This window comes from Lissotriton helveticus, chromosome 5_1 (assembly GCF_964261635.1).
Source record: "Lissotriton helveticus chromosome 5_1, aLisHel1.1, whole genome shotgun sequence".
Lineage (NCBI taxonomy): Eukaryota > Metazoa > Chordata > Amphibia > Caudata > Salamandridae > Lissotriton > Lissotriton helveticus.
In genome coordinates, this window is record NC_136065.1 from 819237238 (window position 1) to 819254165 (window position 16928).

At 42.1% G+C, this 16928-nt stretch overlaps 1 protein-coding gene across 1 annotated transcript in view; it reads right to left on the bottom strand.

Annotated features, from left to right (window-relative positions):
• GRID1 (glutamate ionotropic receptor delta type subunit 1) overlaps window positions 1-16928 on the bottom strand; it is a 2290275-nt gene that overhangs the window by 373978 nt on the left and 1899369 nt on the right. Inside the window, exon 9 of the mRNA XM_078641098.1 lies at window positions 14955-15056. Coding sequence (XP_078497224.1) covers window positions 14955-15056 — 102 coding nt within the window. The remainder of the gene's footprint in view (window positions 1-14954; window positions 15057-16928) is intronic.

Genomic DNA, 16928 nt, shown 5'->3' on the forward strand with positions numbered 1-16928 from the left:
ATTGCAATAATATCGATCCATTTCTCTTGTACGAGAAAAGAGACTGATCAATAAATAACACCTTTTTATTGAACACGCCCGTCTCTTCCTTTTCTCTACAATCTGATGAGACTAAGAATGCACGTACTGACTGAGTAAAATAATTGCCTTGTGCTCACACGACTCTGGAGATACACTCTTGATTAGGGGAGAGCAAAGTTGTCATGTTCTATGGTTGTCAGAAACTAAATCCCTTCTTGTCTAATCAGGGGAGTTAATTCTTTCCTGAACATTCGAGAAAGTTTCTAGCGAACTCTGAGCTACGCTGGCAAACCCAAAACTTAAGTCTAGTATCGACAGTAGTAGACCTAGTTAACGTCTGGCCTAGGCCTTTACTGCTGTAGGTATTATTCCAATGCGCAGAGCCTATTGGGAAGATAGGAACTACACTACAAAAATTGGCGGGGATTGAAATTATAAACAAAGCAGAATGTGAACTTGTTTTACAATTTTTTGGCAAAGTATTTATGAGAGAGGGTTTGCCTATATGTATCCTTTCTGACAATGGTCAGCAATTTGTGTCCATGACATTTAAGTAATTTTTGGAAAGAAATAGAATTGTTCACAAAACCACTATAGTGTATTATCCCGAAAAAAATGGTTTACTAGAATGCTTTAATCATGTAATAAAAGGGTCCTACAATTAGCTATGGGCAGTGGATTAAAGTGGGAAACTGAAATTAGGAAAATGATATAGGGATAAGAGATAACACTTAGCAATGCTACAAATCAAACTCTATATGTCATCATGAGAGGATGTGAACCTTTTAGTAAAGATTTAGCTTGGTTACCAGTTGCCAAGTTAGCGGAGTGGTCTCCTGAAAATATAAAAAAGAAAGTCTCTTTATCCAAACAAGCTTACAAAGACTGCCATGACAAGAAACGGGGAGTGAAAACGGTTTCAACTAAAGTTGGTAATTGAGTTAAGGTAAAAAAAGAAAGAAGTGTTAGAATTGTTTTGTAATTCCACACTTGTAAGCGATGGTAAGATGTGGCACTTAAGTCATCTGGCTAAGTGCAGGCATGAACTAAAAGATGGCAATGTGGATCAAAGAAATTATGATTGAATGAAAGAAGTGAATGGTTCTTCAAGGGGAATGATTGTGTAAGGACTCCAACTGTAAGAAGTAATTCCTCAAATGTAAGAAGGAATTACATGGACATGGCAGATGATCAACAAATAGCAAATCTAATGAATCAATTGGTATCTGTAAACATGCTTTTGGTAGAAGTGGTAGAGTCATAAATAGGCCACTGAAATGTAATGGATATGTGTTTACATAAACAAATATGAGCAAAATGCACATATACCACTTTAACATTTGAAGATTTGTGTTTCTTGAGACACAGCAATTTCGAGTACAAGCAAATTGTTTTTATAGAGTGTAATTTTATTTTTGTATTCATTAACGGAGAAGATGTGAGCAAGTTGTTTTTACAAAGTGTAACTTATTTATTCATTATCAGGAAATATGTGTGGTAATGGGGTAATGCGTATATCTTTGATGTCTATGCTGGAATGTTGAGGAGTTAGAATGTAGTGATGTAGTGTAGAATGTTGGTTATGGCATTGGAGGAGTGGTAGAGGTGAAAGGAGGTTAGAGTTGGAGATGAGCTTGGTGTTCTGTGTTTAGGGGGCTAATGATACCTTCAATAACTATCTGGAGTCTGATATCATTCTAACAGGGATATACATAAATGTTACATGACTTGAAAAGCATCTCCAAGGCCTCTCACTACCCATGCAAACCACTGCTTAACTTCTCTCATGGAAGAATGCCATTTAAAAATGGCAGACCATGCCATACAGAAATGTCACCAAAGGTTTTCAGTTGGATGCACTCCCCTGCCACACAAGAATCTAAAAAAGGAAAACACTGCTCTATAGGTGCCTGTTCTAGCTATGTGTATAATGCCAATTAGATGAATGAGCACTGACATCACCTAACTGGGAGAATGGTGATTAGAAAAGATAAAACAAAGTATCAGAAGATCTGATTGAATATAACTCACCAACTCTTGCAATCATTATTATACCCACGGGATGGACTGCCAACTTGAATGTGATAAATATATTGTGTTGTATTCTGAATTAATTTGTTAGAGAGAAACTGTTGCTCTGTGCCTCCCCATCTCCTTTTTAATGTCAGTGTATTAACTTTACTACACCATCGTCTGAATACAAAGGCTTTCTAATGTAGTGTCCTACATAATGCTGATGCAATAATAAAATAAGGTAATAAGGTAATGTTTTGGGCTAAGCACTTTATATATGCTTTCACAAGAAGGATATAACTTGCCTGGTATATTACACAGCTGCATTTTCCTATCTGTTGGTCGTGGTATGTTTTGATATGTAAGAAAACGTAACAAAGTTCAAATTAAATAAAATATTTAGGGTTCCAAATTCCTTTTAAAGGATCATAAAAACTAAACAAGCATTTACAATGCAATAGGTCTCACATTTTTTAGAGTTAAGAGCTATTGGCATTGTAAATGTAAATCTTTTTTTACTTATGCGTTTTGTAGTACCAATTGAGCATACAATAAGAGTCTATGCAGATATCGGATTACAGGTCATGGAGACAGCATAGCATGTAGCAGCACACACAGGCAATGCAGAAGGCATGTAGGCAAACAAAGGGTCATATGGTAAAGAGCAGGGGGCCCAGCAAGAGAGCGAACACAGACTGGGGGTACTATACAGCCAGTGTGGAACAGACACAAGGATCACATGAACAAGAGACACATCAGGGCCAGAGTGGAAAGGAAATTACTGAGAGGGATTAGAGGGCAAGTGAGTAAGGATAAGGTGATCGTCCACAAGAACAGCATCAGGGTCTTGACTAGCACCGCCGACGCGCTCAGCACCGCTGAACACATGCATTTTTAGATCCACACAGACCCTAACTCCACCCTCAGAGGCACCCTTGTCTACCGACCACCCCGGACCCCGCCCCAGTTCAGCTACTCCATCGCTGACATGATCAGCACGCACGCCCTGACCTCTACCAACTACATCCTCATTGGAGACCTGAATTTCACCTTGAGAACAACAACAGCAACAACCCCACAACCCTGATTGACAATCTCACCAACCTCGGAATGAAGCAACTCGTCACAACGCCCACCCACTATGGCGGCCACACGCTTGACCCGGTCTTCTCCTCAAGCCTGCACGTCTTAGTCAGCCAAACCACTAAACTCCTCTGTACCGACCACCACTGCATCCACTTCGTCTTCCAGAAACCCACCACACACCACCGCACCCAACAGATCCCCCGCCGCTGCTGGAGCAAAATCACCAAGGAACAACTACACGCAAACCTCACTCTCAGCCCACCCACCGAACCCTCCAACACCGATGATGCTGCCCACAGCCTCAGACGCTTAATCGAGGACTGCACCAACACCCTCGCCCCACTGAAGAAACCCCCCCCACAGAGACACCAGCAAGAGGGCCAGCTGGTTCACCCCAGAACTCCTAGCCTCCAAGCAAGCCTGCCGGAAACTAGAGAAGAAATGGCACAGTGAGCAAACTCCGGACAGCCACGCAGCACACAAGGACGCCATCCGCAACCACCACCACCTCATCAGGGCGGCCAAGAGGACCTCCTTCAAAGACCGCCTCGACAACAACACACACAATAGAAAGGAACTCTTCAACATCGTGAAGGAACTCTCCAACTCCAGCTTCAACACCAACGACATCCCGCCGTTGCAAGCCCTGTGCGCCTCCCTCGCCACCTTCTTCCACCGCAAGATAGCAGACATCCACGACAGCTTCAACACCCAGACAGCCCCAACAGACAGAAACATAACAGACCCTCCGCACACCATCGACCAAGACCCCCTGCTAGCCTGGGCCAGCGTGAGCATCGATGACACCATCAAGACCATGCGCACAATCCACTCCGGCTCTCCGTCAGACCCATTCACGCACCACGTCTTCAACAGAGCAAGCAGCTCCATCGCACCCCACCTGCACAACGTCATCAATATCTCCCTTGAGACCGTGACCTTCCCAGAGATCTGGAAACAAGCTGAGATCAACGCCCTACTCAAAAAACCTAAGGCAGACCCAAGAGACCTCAAGAACTTCCTGCCCCTCTCTATGCTCCCCTTCCAAGGTCATTGAGAAAACCGTCAACAGACAGCTAACCCGATACCTAGAAGAAAACAGAATCCTGGACCCTTCCCAGTCAGGGTTCCGCAGCAACCACAGTACCGAGACTGCTCTCATCACCTCCACCGATGACATTAGGACCCTGCTGGACAACGGCGAGACCGCAGCACTCATCCTCCTAAACCTCTCTGCCGCCATCGACACCGTCTGCCACAGCACACTACGCGCACGCCTCTACTCCGCAGGGATCCGGGACAAGGCTCTGGATTGGACCACCTCCTTGCTCTCCGGCAGAACCCAGAGTGTCCGCCTCCCCCATTCCGTTCCAAAGCCTCCGAGATCATCTGTGGCGTACCCCAGGGATCCTCCTCAGCCTGACGCTGTTCAACATTTACATGGCCCGCTTGCGCACGTAGCCTGACAGCACGACCGCAACATACTCTCCTACACAGATGACACTCAGCTGATCCTCTTCCTCCCCAAGCACCCCATTACCTCCAAAGCCAACCTCCACAACGGAATGAAGGCCGTCGCCGATTGGATGAAGAGCAGCCGTCTGAAGCTGAACTCGGACAAGATGGAGGTCCTCATCCTCGGCTCCAACCCTTCAGCCTGGGACGACTCCTGGTGGCCGACGGCACTGGGGCAGCGCCGACACCCAATGACCACGCACGCAACCTGGGAATCATCCTCGACTCAACGCTCGCAATGACCAAGCAAGTCAACGCCATCTCCTCCTCCTGCTTCAATACCCTCTGCATGCTCCGCAAGATATACAGATGGATCCCGACAGATACAAGAAAGACAGTCACCCAGGCCCTCGTCAGCAGCAGACTGGACTATGGAAACGCCCTGTACATGGGAGCCCCGACCAAGCTCATCAAATGACTACAACGCATCCAAAACACCTCAGCACGACTGATCCTCGACATACCATACCACAGCCACATCACCCCCCACCTGAGAAACCAACCTGCACTGGCTCCCCATCAACAAGAGGATATCCTTCAAGCTCTTCACCCACGCATACAAGGCACTCCACAAGACCGGCCCAGCCTACCTCAACAGACGGCTCTCCTTCTACATCCCCAACCGCCAGCTACGCTCCGCCAACCTCTCACTCGCCACAGTCCCGCGCATCCGAAGAACAACCACCGGTGGGAGATCCTTCTCCCACCTCGCTGCTAAGACATGGAATACTCTCCCACTGAGCCTACGGCAGACCCAAGACCTGCTGACCTTCAGGAGGATACTCAAGACCTGGCTGTTCGATCAGTAGCACCACCCCAGCGCCTTGAGACCCTCGCGGTTATGTTGTACGCTTTACAAATGATTGATCGATTTATTGATTGATTGATTGAGAGAATGTGCACAGACTAATGAAACATAGCCGAAGGTTCTAATAATAGGGTGAGAATGGAGACAGATTCCTGGGTGTGAACACAGACTGGGGATGCAGTGGACAGATAGGTATGGGGAGCACAGACATGATGAGCAGGTCTACAGTGAGACAATTTGAGCTGAAGCACACAGAGAATTTCAGATTATGAAGGCAGCGATCTCATGCAGTGAACACACACTGGGGGCACAGTGAAGATCCACAAGTAAAAGGGGGTGCATAAAAGGGGAGGACACACATTGGGGCACGAGGTATGTCACATGTCCACAATTTAATTGCATTTGCTTAAATCTAATTTGGAGCCTTGGTTACTCCAAGAGTAGCTTTACTTCATATCAGATGAGCAGTTATTGTCCCAGGAGAGGTAAAACATGAATAAACTGACTCTTTGCAAGTTCCTCCCGCAGCATAGTCAGTAAATTAAACACTCACTGAAGTGGTTATCAACAGGCCACATGCTCAAAGCCCTACAAGGATGGCAAAGAAGGCTGATTAAGCGTTTTATTTCTAGTTTTGATCTAATGTATAGACCAGAACAAGGAAGGTCGCTGCAGCCACAAGTGTGGCCCAAAAACAAAATATGACTTAATTATAACAATGAAGTAGCAAAAATGCGCAAATTGAATCTAGTATCGTCCAGGGGGAAAAGTCCCATACAGAATTCATTTAAGGTTTATCATCATTGTTGTACCGTTTGAGGTTTCCACTAAAGCCCTAATTACGAGTCAACCAAAGTGGTATCTCTGCAGATTACCACTTTGAATGGGCCTAAGACAAACGAAGTTCTCTCACAAAGTAATCCTTGGTACAGTAGCACAGGGCCTGCTTTACGTGGTGCTGACTTGCACCTGGTAAAACCATGGGCAGAGGGACTGGACATCATCATAGCTCAGCCTCCACCTGATAGCTGACATTCAGCAGTAAAAGCATGGAATGGTCTGCAGATATAGCAACAGACTGCTCCTTGGCAGCCTATTCCCCCCTACCCTATATCCTGCAGTGATGTGTTGTACTTACCACCTACTCAGATCAGAAAACGGCCTGCAATATTGCTCCAAATTGAAATGTGGATGCTGTTTTAAGCTGAGTAGTGTCCATTCGAGGGCAAATAACTTGTACGAGCCAAATTTAGTTCTAATGAGACCAGATGAAATTGTAAATTCAGCCCCTTATCCCTGCACCAACACCCTACTACTTGTAATGTGGCCTTAAATGTTTTCTCAGAAGCAAGATGATTCCCTGAATCCCGCTTGGCAGCTGGATGGGAAAAATGCCCAAAGGCATTTAATCAATTAAGACTAAATTGGCCTAACTGCCTAATAGATAGCACCCCCCCCCCTACACACTCTAAAAAGGAATTACATGAATCCCTTTCTTATCCTTCAGCAAACGCTGACCAAATTCAAGTCTTTCTCTCGTACTGTTGCAATGCATCAAAAAGATATATAGTTAACAAATAAAGAGGCTACGTTTAAAACATGTTATTAAAAAACGAAAACACAGTAGGTATTTAAAACTGGAAAAATGAGAAAATGAAGTATATCAAATCAGTTTAATGACTCCAAACACTTTCGGAATTAGCCTCTCTCTGGAGCAAAACTTATCATGCTAGCCGGAGCAACAGCTTTCCTTCGCTGAGCGCTTTGGGTTAAATGTTTAGATGTTAATAGTGAAGAAAAGAGACATCACTGAAAAAGCTCCTAGCATCAGAATGCTTTGCTCATCTACAAATGCTTGGTGCAATTTCATCTGATGCATCTCCTACCAAATTGACTGTTTTGCAGCTTTTATACAGCATTTTTTCAATTGTCAGGGAAAGTAGACTCGGCCAAGCAGTGCTCAATGATTTCAGATACAGCCTGCCGCAAATTGAACTTGCGAGGGCTGCATAAAAAAATATCTAGCTGGAAGAGAGTGCTGTTACAAGTAAACACTATTGCATCTGTGCTGAATAAATCCAGGTTCTACACCATTGTCTTTCAATGGAAGTCATATTTTGTCTCAATTTGTTAGGAACTTTACAGCTATAGTTCCACATCAGCTACTGTTTTTTTGGGGGGGGAATTGCATACGTCCAAAACAGGCTTGACTTTTCAGACAAAAAACCTCTTCCATCTTCCTGAAAACGGCCATCTAGAACAGAAGATACAATCAAGTACTCAGAGCAGAGACTTTATATCTGCTGGTTCTCATCTCTCAGCTTTCATTGGATCCCACAGCTTCAAAGTCATGCAAACTTTCAAGAACTTCAGTTTCCCACATCAGGCAGGTGCATTGAAACCCAGAGGGCTGCTGAAATTCTAACCATAAGATTCTTCATCCTTCTTCATACTTGACCGGCTTCCCTTCTTTATTTGAGATGCCCCTGAAGCAGGATGTTGTATTATGCATCCCATTCATGACTGTCTGATCCGCCCTAAGATTAGAATCTCAGAGGCACTGAAGGCCAGACGATTGCTGTGTTTCAGTCACAAGAGTCTGCATTGGGTCCTATCCTTTTATATGGAGCTGTGCCTAGTCTCTCCTAGTAATCTAATAAACCCCTGAAACTCGCTGCTCATTTTACCTCTGCAACTTAAACTGGCTTAACTTAGTCGACCTCAAAATAATGTCTACACCAAATCCCCGATGGCTAATGCTTTTTCTGCCTGTTTGTGTACAATGTGTCACTGGAACCAAACTATATCTGGCTAATGAGCACTAAATAGGGGAAAGCTGGTCCATGGTAGTTTGTGTTATGGTTCAGGTAGGACCTGCCTGGTAGTTTGGGCTGGACTTTTCCCATTAGTGCAGAGTCAAGACTGATTTGCATATGAGTTGGTCCAAACTGAAGTGACATGGTGTGCAAAATACCAATGGACTGGGATGTAACATGCGTAATTAGTGGCTGAGAAAACATTCTAGCACTCCATTCATCCCGTTTTAGATACTTTAGTGAGGCAGCATCCTTCTCCATCAGATGACCTTCCACCTTTGCTTCAATGACCATTAGCCTTCCAGGTTTCGCTGACCTGGTGACATGACTGGATTGACATACCACCACCCACCACTCTCCAGTCAGGATCCTCTGGTGTCCACACAAATCTTTGGAGAAAAGGGCCAAATGTGATAAAAGTTACCCAAAGCTAACTGAGAGGGGATAAATCCTGTGGTAAATGAAGGGTGAGTCACATTTCTGACATTCATAAAAACAGCATACACTGCAGACCTCCATATAATGAATACCCTCTATATTTTCTACAAAATAGAGACCCGTCAGGAATGGAAAGTGAAATGTTGTGGGGCTAATAAAGCCAGTGAATATACTGTCACCATGCTATAAAGACATTAATATTATCATGCAGTTCATATCCTGTCTTCTCCTGGAGCACTTATTGGAAAGAAGTGTGTTGGAGACTGTACCCACAGAAGAGCGCTTTTATACCTGTCACCCATAGGAATGTTATCCCCCAAACTCTTTGCCTTTCTCCTCCATTTTTGCTGATCTTGTTTTTGCTAGCCTTAGGACTCTTAACAGTGCTAAAGGACTTGTCTTGTCCCTCCTTAACATGGTAACATTGGCTTATACCGAATCAGCATATTTATTTTGCTTATCAGTCCCTAGTAAACTGGTACTACATTTACCTAGGGCCTGTAGATTACATGCTACTGCTGGCCTGCAGCACTGATTGTACAACCCACATAAGTAGCACTCAGGGGGCAGCTAGAAGGTGCCAAGATGGCGGTGTGATATTTTAGATCCTGAGGCTGGAGAATAGGTTGCCTACTTCTTAGATACTTTAGATCCAGTAGTGTCAGCATTGCCTGGATGTTTCAAATCTGCTGCAGGAACAGGTGTCAGCATAGAGAGATGCAAGAGCATTGTGATGGATCACCCTTTGACTGTTTATGTGCCACACTCTCTTAAAATATTGTTGACTAGAACACACACTCAGCACTTGACAAATAGTAGGCTCACTAGATATGAGCAGACTATATTGGCTGCTGAGAATGCAACCCTGAAGAGATGTTCAGTTCTGAACCCTGCTACTTTACTTCTATTACCTGATTGCGATTAGGATGGGATTAAAATAGAACATGACTGTCTCAACGTCATTGAACTGTGCACCAAGCCACGTCCTGATATAATAGACAAGCCATTACCTGAGGCTGACTACACCCTATTTTCGTATGGCCCCTGTCTAAGGGACAATGAGGGAAATCTGAGGAATGCCTATGCTGTCTGTACTGTGACAGGAGTGGTGTAAGCTGCCTTTTGTAAGGAGTATTCTCTGCGCAGGTACCCAAATTGATTGCTCTTACATGAGTATGCTGTGCTTCAGACCAGCTGAGGGTGACAATATTCACAGATAGCCAGTATTGCTTTGGTGTTGTTCACGACTTTGAGCACTTATGCTCTCAATGGGGATTCATGAACTCATCAGGGTCCCCCATTCGCAATGGAGAAAATGTGAGAAAACGGTTAGAGGCTCTACAAATGCCTAACCAGATTGCAGTTGCCAAATGTTGAGCCCATTGTAAGCGAAACAATTTTGTCACAGTTCGGCATCATTAATCAGATGAGGTTGCACGTTATCGTGCCCTAAATGTTTGCACTTTCAATGGTGAATACACAAATGAGGGAGCAGATTAAACCAATTTCAACCTATTGATGGCCATTGCTGATACATGGAACGAAGTGAAGAGATTGCAAGAGGAAGTTACTGATTAAGAACAGCAGAGTTAGAGCAGGATGTGTGAAATGAGATAATGAAATTTGGGTTTTAGGAGATAAAAGACTAGTACTGCCCAATAGTTTGTTGCCATAGATGGCAAGACATTATTGTGAGTCAACGCACGTAAGAAGAGATGACATGGTGAGGTTGTTTAACCTGCTTTAAACATCACAGATGATTTGGTGCTCGACTACTGTAAAGGATTGGCTGATGTGGTTCATTCAATATCTCACCAAGTTGAAGCGGCTACAAAACGCCACATCAGGAGCAGTGTCATGACCTCAGCCTTGAAGACTCGGTTGTCGTGAAAAAGTATGTGAGAAAGAACTGTCTAGAATCCAGTTGGCATGGTCTGTACCAGGTGATCTTGGTTAATAAGACTACTGTGACGTGTAGTGGCCTTCCTAACAGGGTGCATGCATCCCACACTCATAGGGTCCTGTGTCCTCTTGATGAAGCAACAGCACCTCTCCCAGATGAGAGACCAGAAGTGGTTGAGAGGCCACAGGAAGAGTCAGCTGAGCTGTAGGGGACCAGACAGAGCCTGAAACAGTACTGGAACGATCTGAGGGGGTTCAGGTGAGACAGAAACTCAAGCCGACTCAGAAGAAGCTGATACAGTGGTGACGAATAAGTCAGATCTAGACTTCCATGAAGGAACTAGCGCTCTGGGACTATGAGTTGGAGGAGAGGAATGCTGGCTAAGAAATCAAGTGAGGATAAGATTGAAATTGTCTTCTGAAAGAACACTTGCTGAATCATCTGGATAATTCAAGCTGAGTGAAGGTAAAAGTGATCTAAGAAGGTCCAAGAGATCGAGGGTGTCTTGTCAGAGATATTCTTCTCCTGACATGACAGTGAGGTTGAATTTTGGAGATTCTGGAACAATAGTGGATGTTCATCTGAAGCTTTTGGAACTTGATCTGAACGTTCTTCTTACGTTTGTACTACCTTGCCCTACAAGACTGAGTGCTCTGGGGCACCCAGTACTGAATGAAGCTGAATTTCCCTATCTGGATTCAATGGAGTTGTGTGTGCTTGTTATTGGATTGAATATAATGATATTAGAAATGCTCATTAATGAACTTCGTCACTTTATCTTCAGAGATGTTAAATGAACTTTGTTGAGTTGCTTAAAAAGATTTCCTGGGCCCAAGTGGAAGAAGAATACAAATTAGGGTTGCAATCTAGAAGAACATGGAGTAGGGATAAGGAAGCCTCACAAAGATGGTACATACATTTGTAAATAAAATTGAAATAGATAAAGACTGACTTTTTGTTTGCTTTGGTAGAGACCGGCACAAAAGTTTCTGTTACTGCTACTTCTCTATCCACTTGGTCTGAGTCTAAATAGCATGGAAACTAATAAACCTAATCATAAATGTGGGTACATAATGGGTGCATTAATGAAAAGTATAGTATTGAGCCTAATCATACTGCTTGTAGAATTAAATTCAGATTCCACTAGCGCTGTAGAAGAGCAACATACGCCTTAGCAGAAATCATCACACAAAATAGATGGAGATATATATACTCAATAAGAGAGCAGTATATACAGGCAGATTTATCTAGAGGAGATGACACATTAAACGCTTACACTAGGTTGCTTTATGAGTATTCCGATACTATAAAAGCCAGATATTGCTATGCTTGTACCTAGTAACCTGCCTCAGTAGCTGAAGGCATTACTTACCGTCACATACACCTGTTTTTATGGTATCACTTTTACTGCTGAGTCTTTTCTATTGAAAGGGTAATTTCCAGTACTACGATTCTAATTAAGATTTAGTTGTTTTATATTTATCTTTTATATTTATCTTTTATTCAAACTCTTGAAAAGACATTCATATGCTCAGATTACTGAAACTGCCAGGACATATTTTTCCCTGGTTAAAATTAAAGACACTGCTTATGCACATAGACAAAATGTAATCTCTGTTCTTACAGACACTGAAAAGAAATTCTTAAATCAAGTATAAGGTAGGTATAGAGTTGTAAAGACTAATGCAACTAAAGAGACACATTTTCCCATTTGGTCACAAGAAGAAAAAGATCATCAGGCAACAGGGAACTCTGGAACATTACCGTTAGAATGGCAACCCCAAGGAAAGCTGTGCATACCGGATGATAACATTTAATATTATACTTTCTAGGGAAGAATGAATGCAATCACACCTTTGAGATCAGAGGATCTTGGAAGTTATTTTTGGACGGGGGTGATCCTGTGATTCCTGGAGTTTATTTTGTTTGTGAGAAGAATGCTTATTTCAGATTGCCTAATAAATGGCAGCTCACATGTTATCTAGGAGTAGCATTTCCAAAGATCTATCATTTAGAACATTTTGATCATCCAGTTTAGAAAGAAAATTCTAGGTCCAACCAAGGAGCTAGTGCTGCAGAAATTGTGGGAGCTATTATTGGTGCTAGAATACCAAATATAGGGGTGAATGACATTAAGATTAGAAAGTTAACTACTGTAGTTGGTAAGGTACCCAATAATACTGCAGGAGCTCTATTGCTTGTAAATACTGAAATGGCTGCTATTAGGGCTATAGTTTTGCAGAATCGGCTTGCTTTAGGTATTATGCTTGCAAATGATGTTGAAGGTTCAACAATGTTGTACTTATATCCAGGATGCCAGTAAGGATTTACAGAAATATAGAGAGAATATTACTGACATACAAATGGAATTGAGTGGATTGGCAACCACAGGTGTTTGGGATTCAGTTGGAAACAGATTTATTGCTATAGGTGGATAGTTTGCAAATTTGGGAAGTAGTATTTGTAGATCCATCTTGAAGCCTCTATTGATCATTGCTCTTTATGCTGTGGTTGTGATATTGCCAGTGGAAGTGTACAAGAGATATATGGCAAAGAAAGGACTATCCTGTAAAAGAGAAGATATAGTGATGGAGAAGAAGCAGAGTGATTATTGCCATTGAATGAAACGTTTGGACGAATTCAGATAAAAGGCAATTGCCGCAACAAGGGTTTAGATTGGTTCATTTGATGAGATCAAAATATAAAAGTAAGAGATTATGCGATGGATTGATACACCATCAGAGGGGGTACTGGAGCAGTGTAACTTTGATCCTATTCTAAGATACTGTAAGAGTGCTTCATAATCATGCATACTCTGCACTCAAATATATTCTGTGTGATTAATGTTACTAAGAAAAGATGGGTATTGTACATTTAAAGTACTCTACGTAAAAACTTAAGAGACAAACTGTGTGCATAGAAATTAAACTAATAAAGGTTTTTGTAACATTTACATATTTATATTTTAGGAGAAGTTAATGTTTAGATGTGTGTCATTGTGAAACTGATGAAATAAAGAGAACATGTAGACAAATGTTTAAGTATTTATACCTGTAACAAGATATATATATAGTCATGTTGATGTATGTGAAATTAAATTTTATTAACCCCTTGCAATTTGTTCATGCATTAAGAAGTTGCATTTGCTATGTACGTAGAAATGTGCACATATTTGTAATCCTACGCACTATTAGGTTATGATAATTCTTGGGCCTCAAGAACAGTTTCAGTACAATCTCATGTTTGAAGTCTAATAAGTAATTCATATTTAACGTTCAATGTAGAGTGTATTTGCTTGTAATATTGTTTCTACTGCAGGTGCGGACAAAACCTTTTTAGCTGGAGGGTTTTTCTTTTAGCTAGATAGCAAGGTATGAAAATGTGGATCTTGGCAAGGAGAATCTCAGTAATAAGCAAGGAGGCGAATTCTCATGGAGGAGGAGAAGAATAGCCATGGATGAATGAGGTAGCAACTTCTCGATGTGGGAAAGGTGTTGTCAGTAACCAATTTGTGCTCGAATTGTGGAACGTTACTGGAGACGAACACATGACTTACCTTGAGTGCAACTAATGTATTTTGCTGTAATGTAGTGAGGGTCAGAGAGACATCTTATGATTTCATGAGGTACAGACTTCTGCTGCTGCTGGGAGTAGCTTCATGCTTCTTGACCCTTGGTTAAAAAAAATTCTGCTGAAGACTCTGACAGCTGATACCTTTAAAATTTTCATTCTTATTCAATACTTCTTAGTTTAGGGTTGTCTCTTTTAAGGTAGTGTAGGGAGAGATATAGCGTGCACAAGCTTACCTTTCAGAATCATTTGATACAATTTAATACCCAGTTCTTGTTCCTGATTACTTGCATCGTCATAACAGAATTGGTTGCATGCTTCTTGTTATATAGGGTAAATCTGTTTAGGAGGTTTGGATTCATTATGTTTTTTCGGTATTCTATACTGTGATGTAAAGATGTATTCATTTCAATCTTTTCTGAATTTAAAATGAAACCTTACTAATCTCAGATTTAGTTGTTGAGTAGATTATTGTGTGACTAGATTGGTTACACTGTATTGAACTAAATTTGTGATTGCTTCCTTCCTCTTGTCTCTCAAGCAGCTAAAAAGACCATCTGGTTGAGTAGAGATGTTTAAGTGGGCCCCTTGTTCTCTTATGCCTTTTGCAAAAAAACCTTCTGTACTTAACTAATATACTCAGAAAACCTCACCATCTGGGCAAAGTAGAAAGTTCAAGGGTGGAGGTTAAAAATTTCATCTAGACCTAAAATGAATCCATTTAATGAACATACACATAAATAAGACATGACGAGACATAAAATAAAATAAATCATGACCATACCATTACAGTCACTACTTTGAGTGTCAGTCCTTGCAAATCGTTGTTTAGCTGCGTCTCCTGCAGACTCCCGTTCAAGCCCCTTGAAGAGTCCCATGTTGCTAACTGAAAGTGAAAAGAAAAGTGTAAATATTTACATAAATCACAAGCGCAGATGTAAAAACAACTGATTCTAATTTCTGTAAGCAATATCAAATGCTTATGTCATTTTTGTACAAAGTTTGTATGTTGGGCATTAGAAAATTGCAGTTTGGTAGATAGGTATTCGGACTAGCTTTACTAGAGGGGAGTCCATGCACTACCCACACTTGAGTTTGCATTTTTGTCATATAACTTAATTTAACTATCTTTTTTCACTTTCATGTTCACAAGACAAAAGCATTTCACAAAAGTCACCTGAGTTTCTTTTTATTGCGCAACATGATGTGCCTGACACACAGCACATTTGTGTACCTATGTGCTTAAAAGGCATCATATGGTGTTAAAAAATTCAGATCAATGTTCATGGATTCTGAATATGCACACATTAAACCTGCATCCTACGTTCATGAAACATCTGAGAGCATGGTGGCTTTTCCACAATTTTAGGTTTATGTCTAAGAACAGGAAGGTGATGGTTTTGAGGGGAGGGACCGGGGACTGGCCTGTTGCCCAGGCTTGAAATGGCCAGTATTGGGGCTGTTTTTTATGTCCAAAGACCTTCCCACAAAATGTCCCCTTCATGCTGGCTAATCGGACTGTGCCAGAGTGTCTGAAAGGCCAGTCCAACACTGTGATGGGTTGACTTTGGGAAGCTAGATACTTTCGAAACACCTAATGTCAGGGGTGTAACACTGGCCCCGGCAGGCCCCTCAGTGATGGGGGACCCCAAGCTCCAGGGGGCTCCCTTAGTACAGTAATTCGGCCGGAGATCTCCTGATTGAGCTTGGAGGGGGCCCCTCCACATACTTTGCAGGGGAGCCCCTCAAGTTTATTTACACCACTGCCTAATGTTACATCACCGAGGCAAATTGAACATCTAATTATTCATGCTTAAAGCGTGATGATTGTTCGATGCTCAATTGGCACTTTATTTTCCAGTTCATTTTCAAGGACCAAGGATTTTGCTAAATTTGTGTGTGATTTCCTCAGAAGGGGCAAAACAAAATCACACTACAACTTTACCAACGGTTTGTGAAAGGTGTTACCCACTACAAATCATGGACGCGAACTCCAATGTCAAGTACAATGTGCACCTGGCTTCTCATTTGCACTGGATATAGGGTTACTGGCCTAACTGCAATTGGGGTTAATGTGGTGACTGGGAATTCACAATCAGTCTTCACATTCAATTTGCACTCAACAGGGCCGGCTGTAGGGCGGTGCGACCGGTGCCACTGCACAGAGTGCTGGCTTACCGGGGGTGCTGTGTTTACAAGTTTATTATGTTTTTAAAGCACCTGCTGCCGCGTTTATTTCCTCTGGCAAGTACCGGGCTTCACATAAATGTCAAGATAACTCCTGAGATTAATCTTCTTCCTGGAGAGAGATGTGTTTGTATAGTTGATGTTTTGACTTATTTGAATGTAGTGCAGAGGGTTAATATGCCTGCTTCAAAGAATGTGTACCATGTAGATTACAGAGTGCATATAATGTAAATAAATCAGCAGGTTAATGCTTTTAAAAGAGACATCCTTTTATTACTTGCAATTTATAACTTAACAACCTAATATAAAACAGTAAGCTATTAACGTTCATCATAGAACTGCATACACACTGCAAAGTATACATTAGAGCATTGATTAATGTTGCAAAAAGGGTTAATTAGGTAGAAATTGATTCTTATTATTAAATAAAACTCCCAACTATGCTGTTTCTTTTTCGACTTTGAGTTTGTGCTTCTCCACACCAAGCACTCCTAAACTATACTGCCTACCAGTATGGATGACATGTGATACACTTTTAGCCCTTTGGCTTATGTAACATTTCCTGTACACT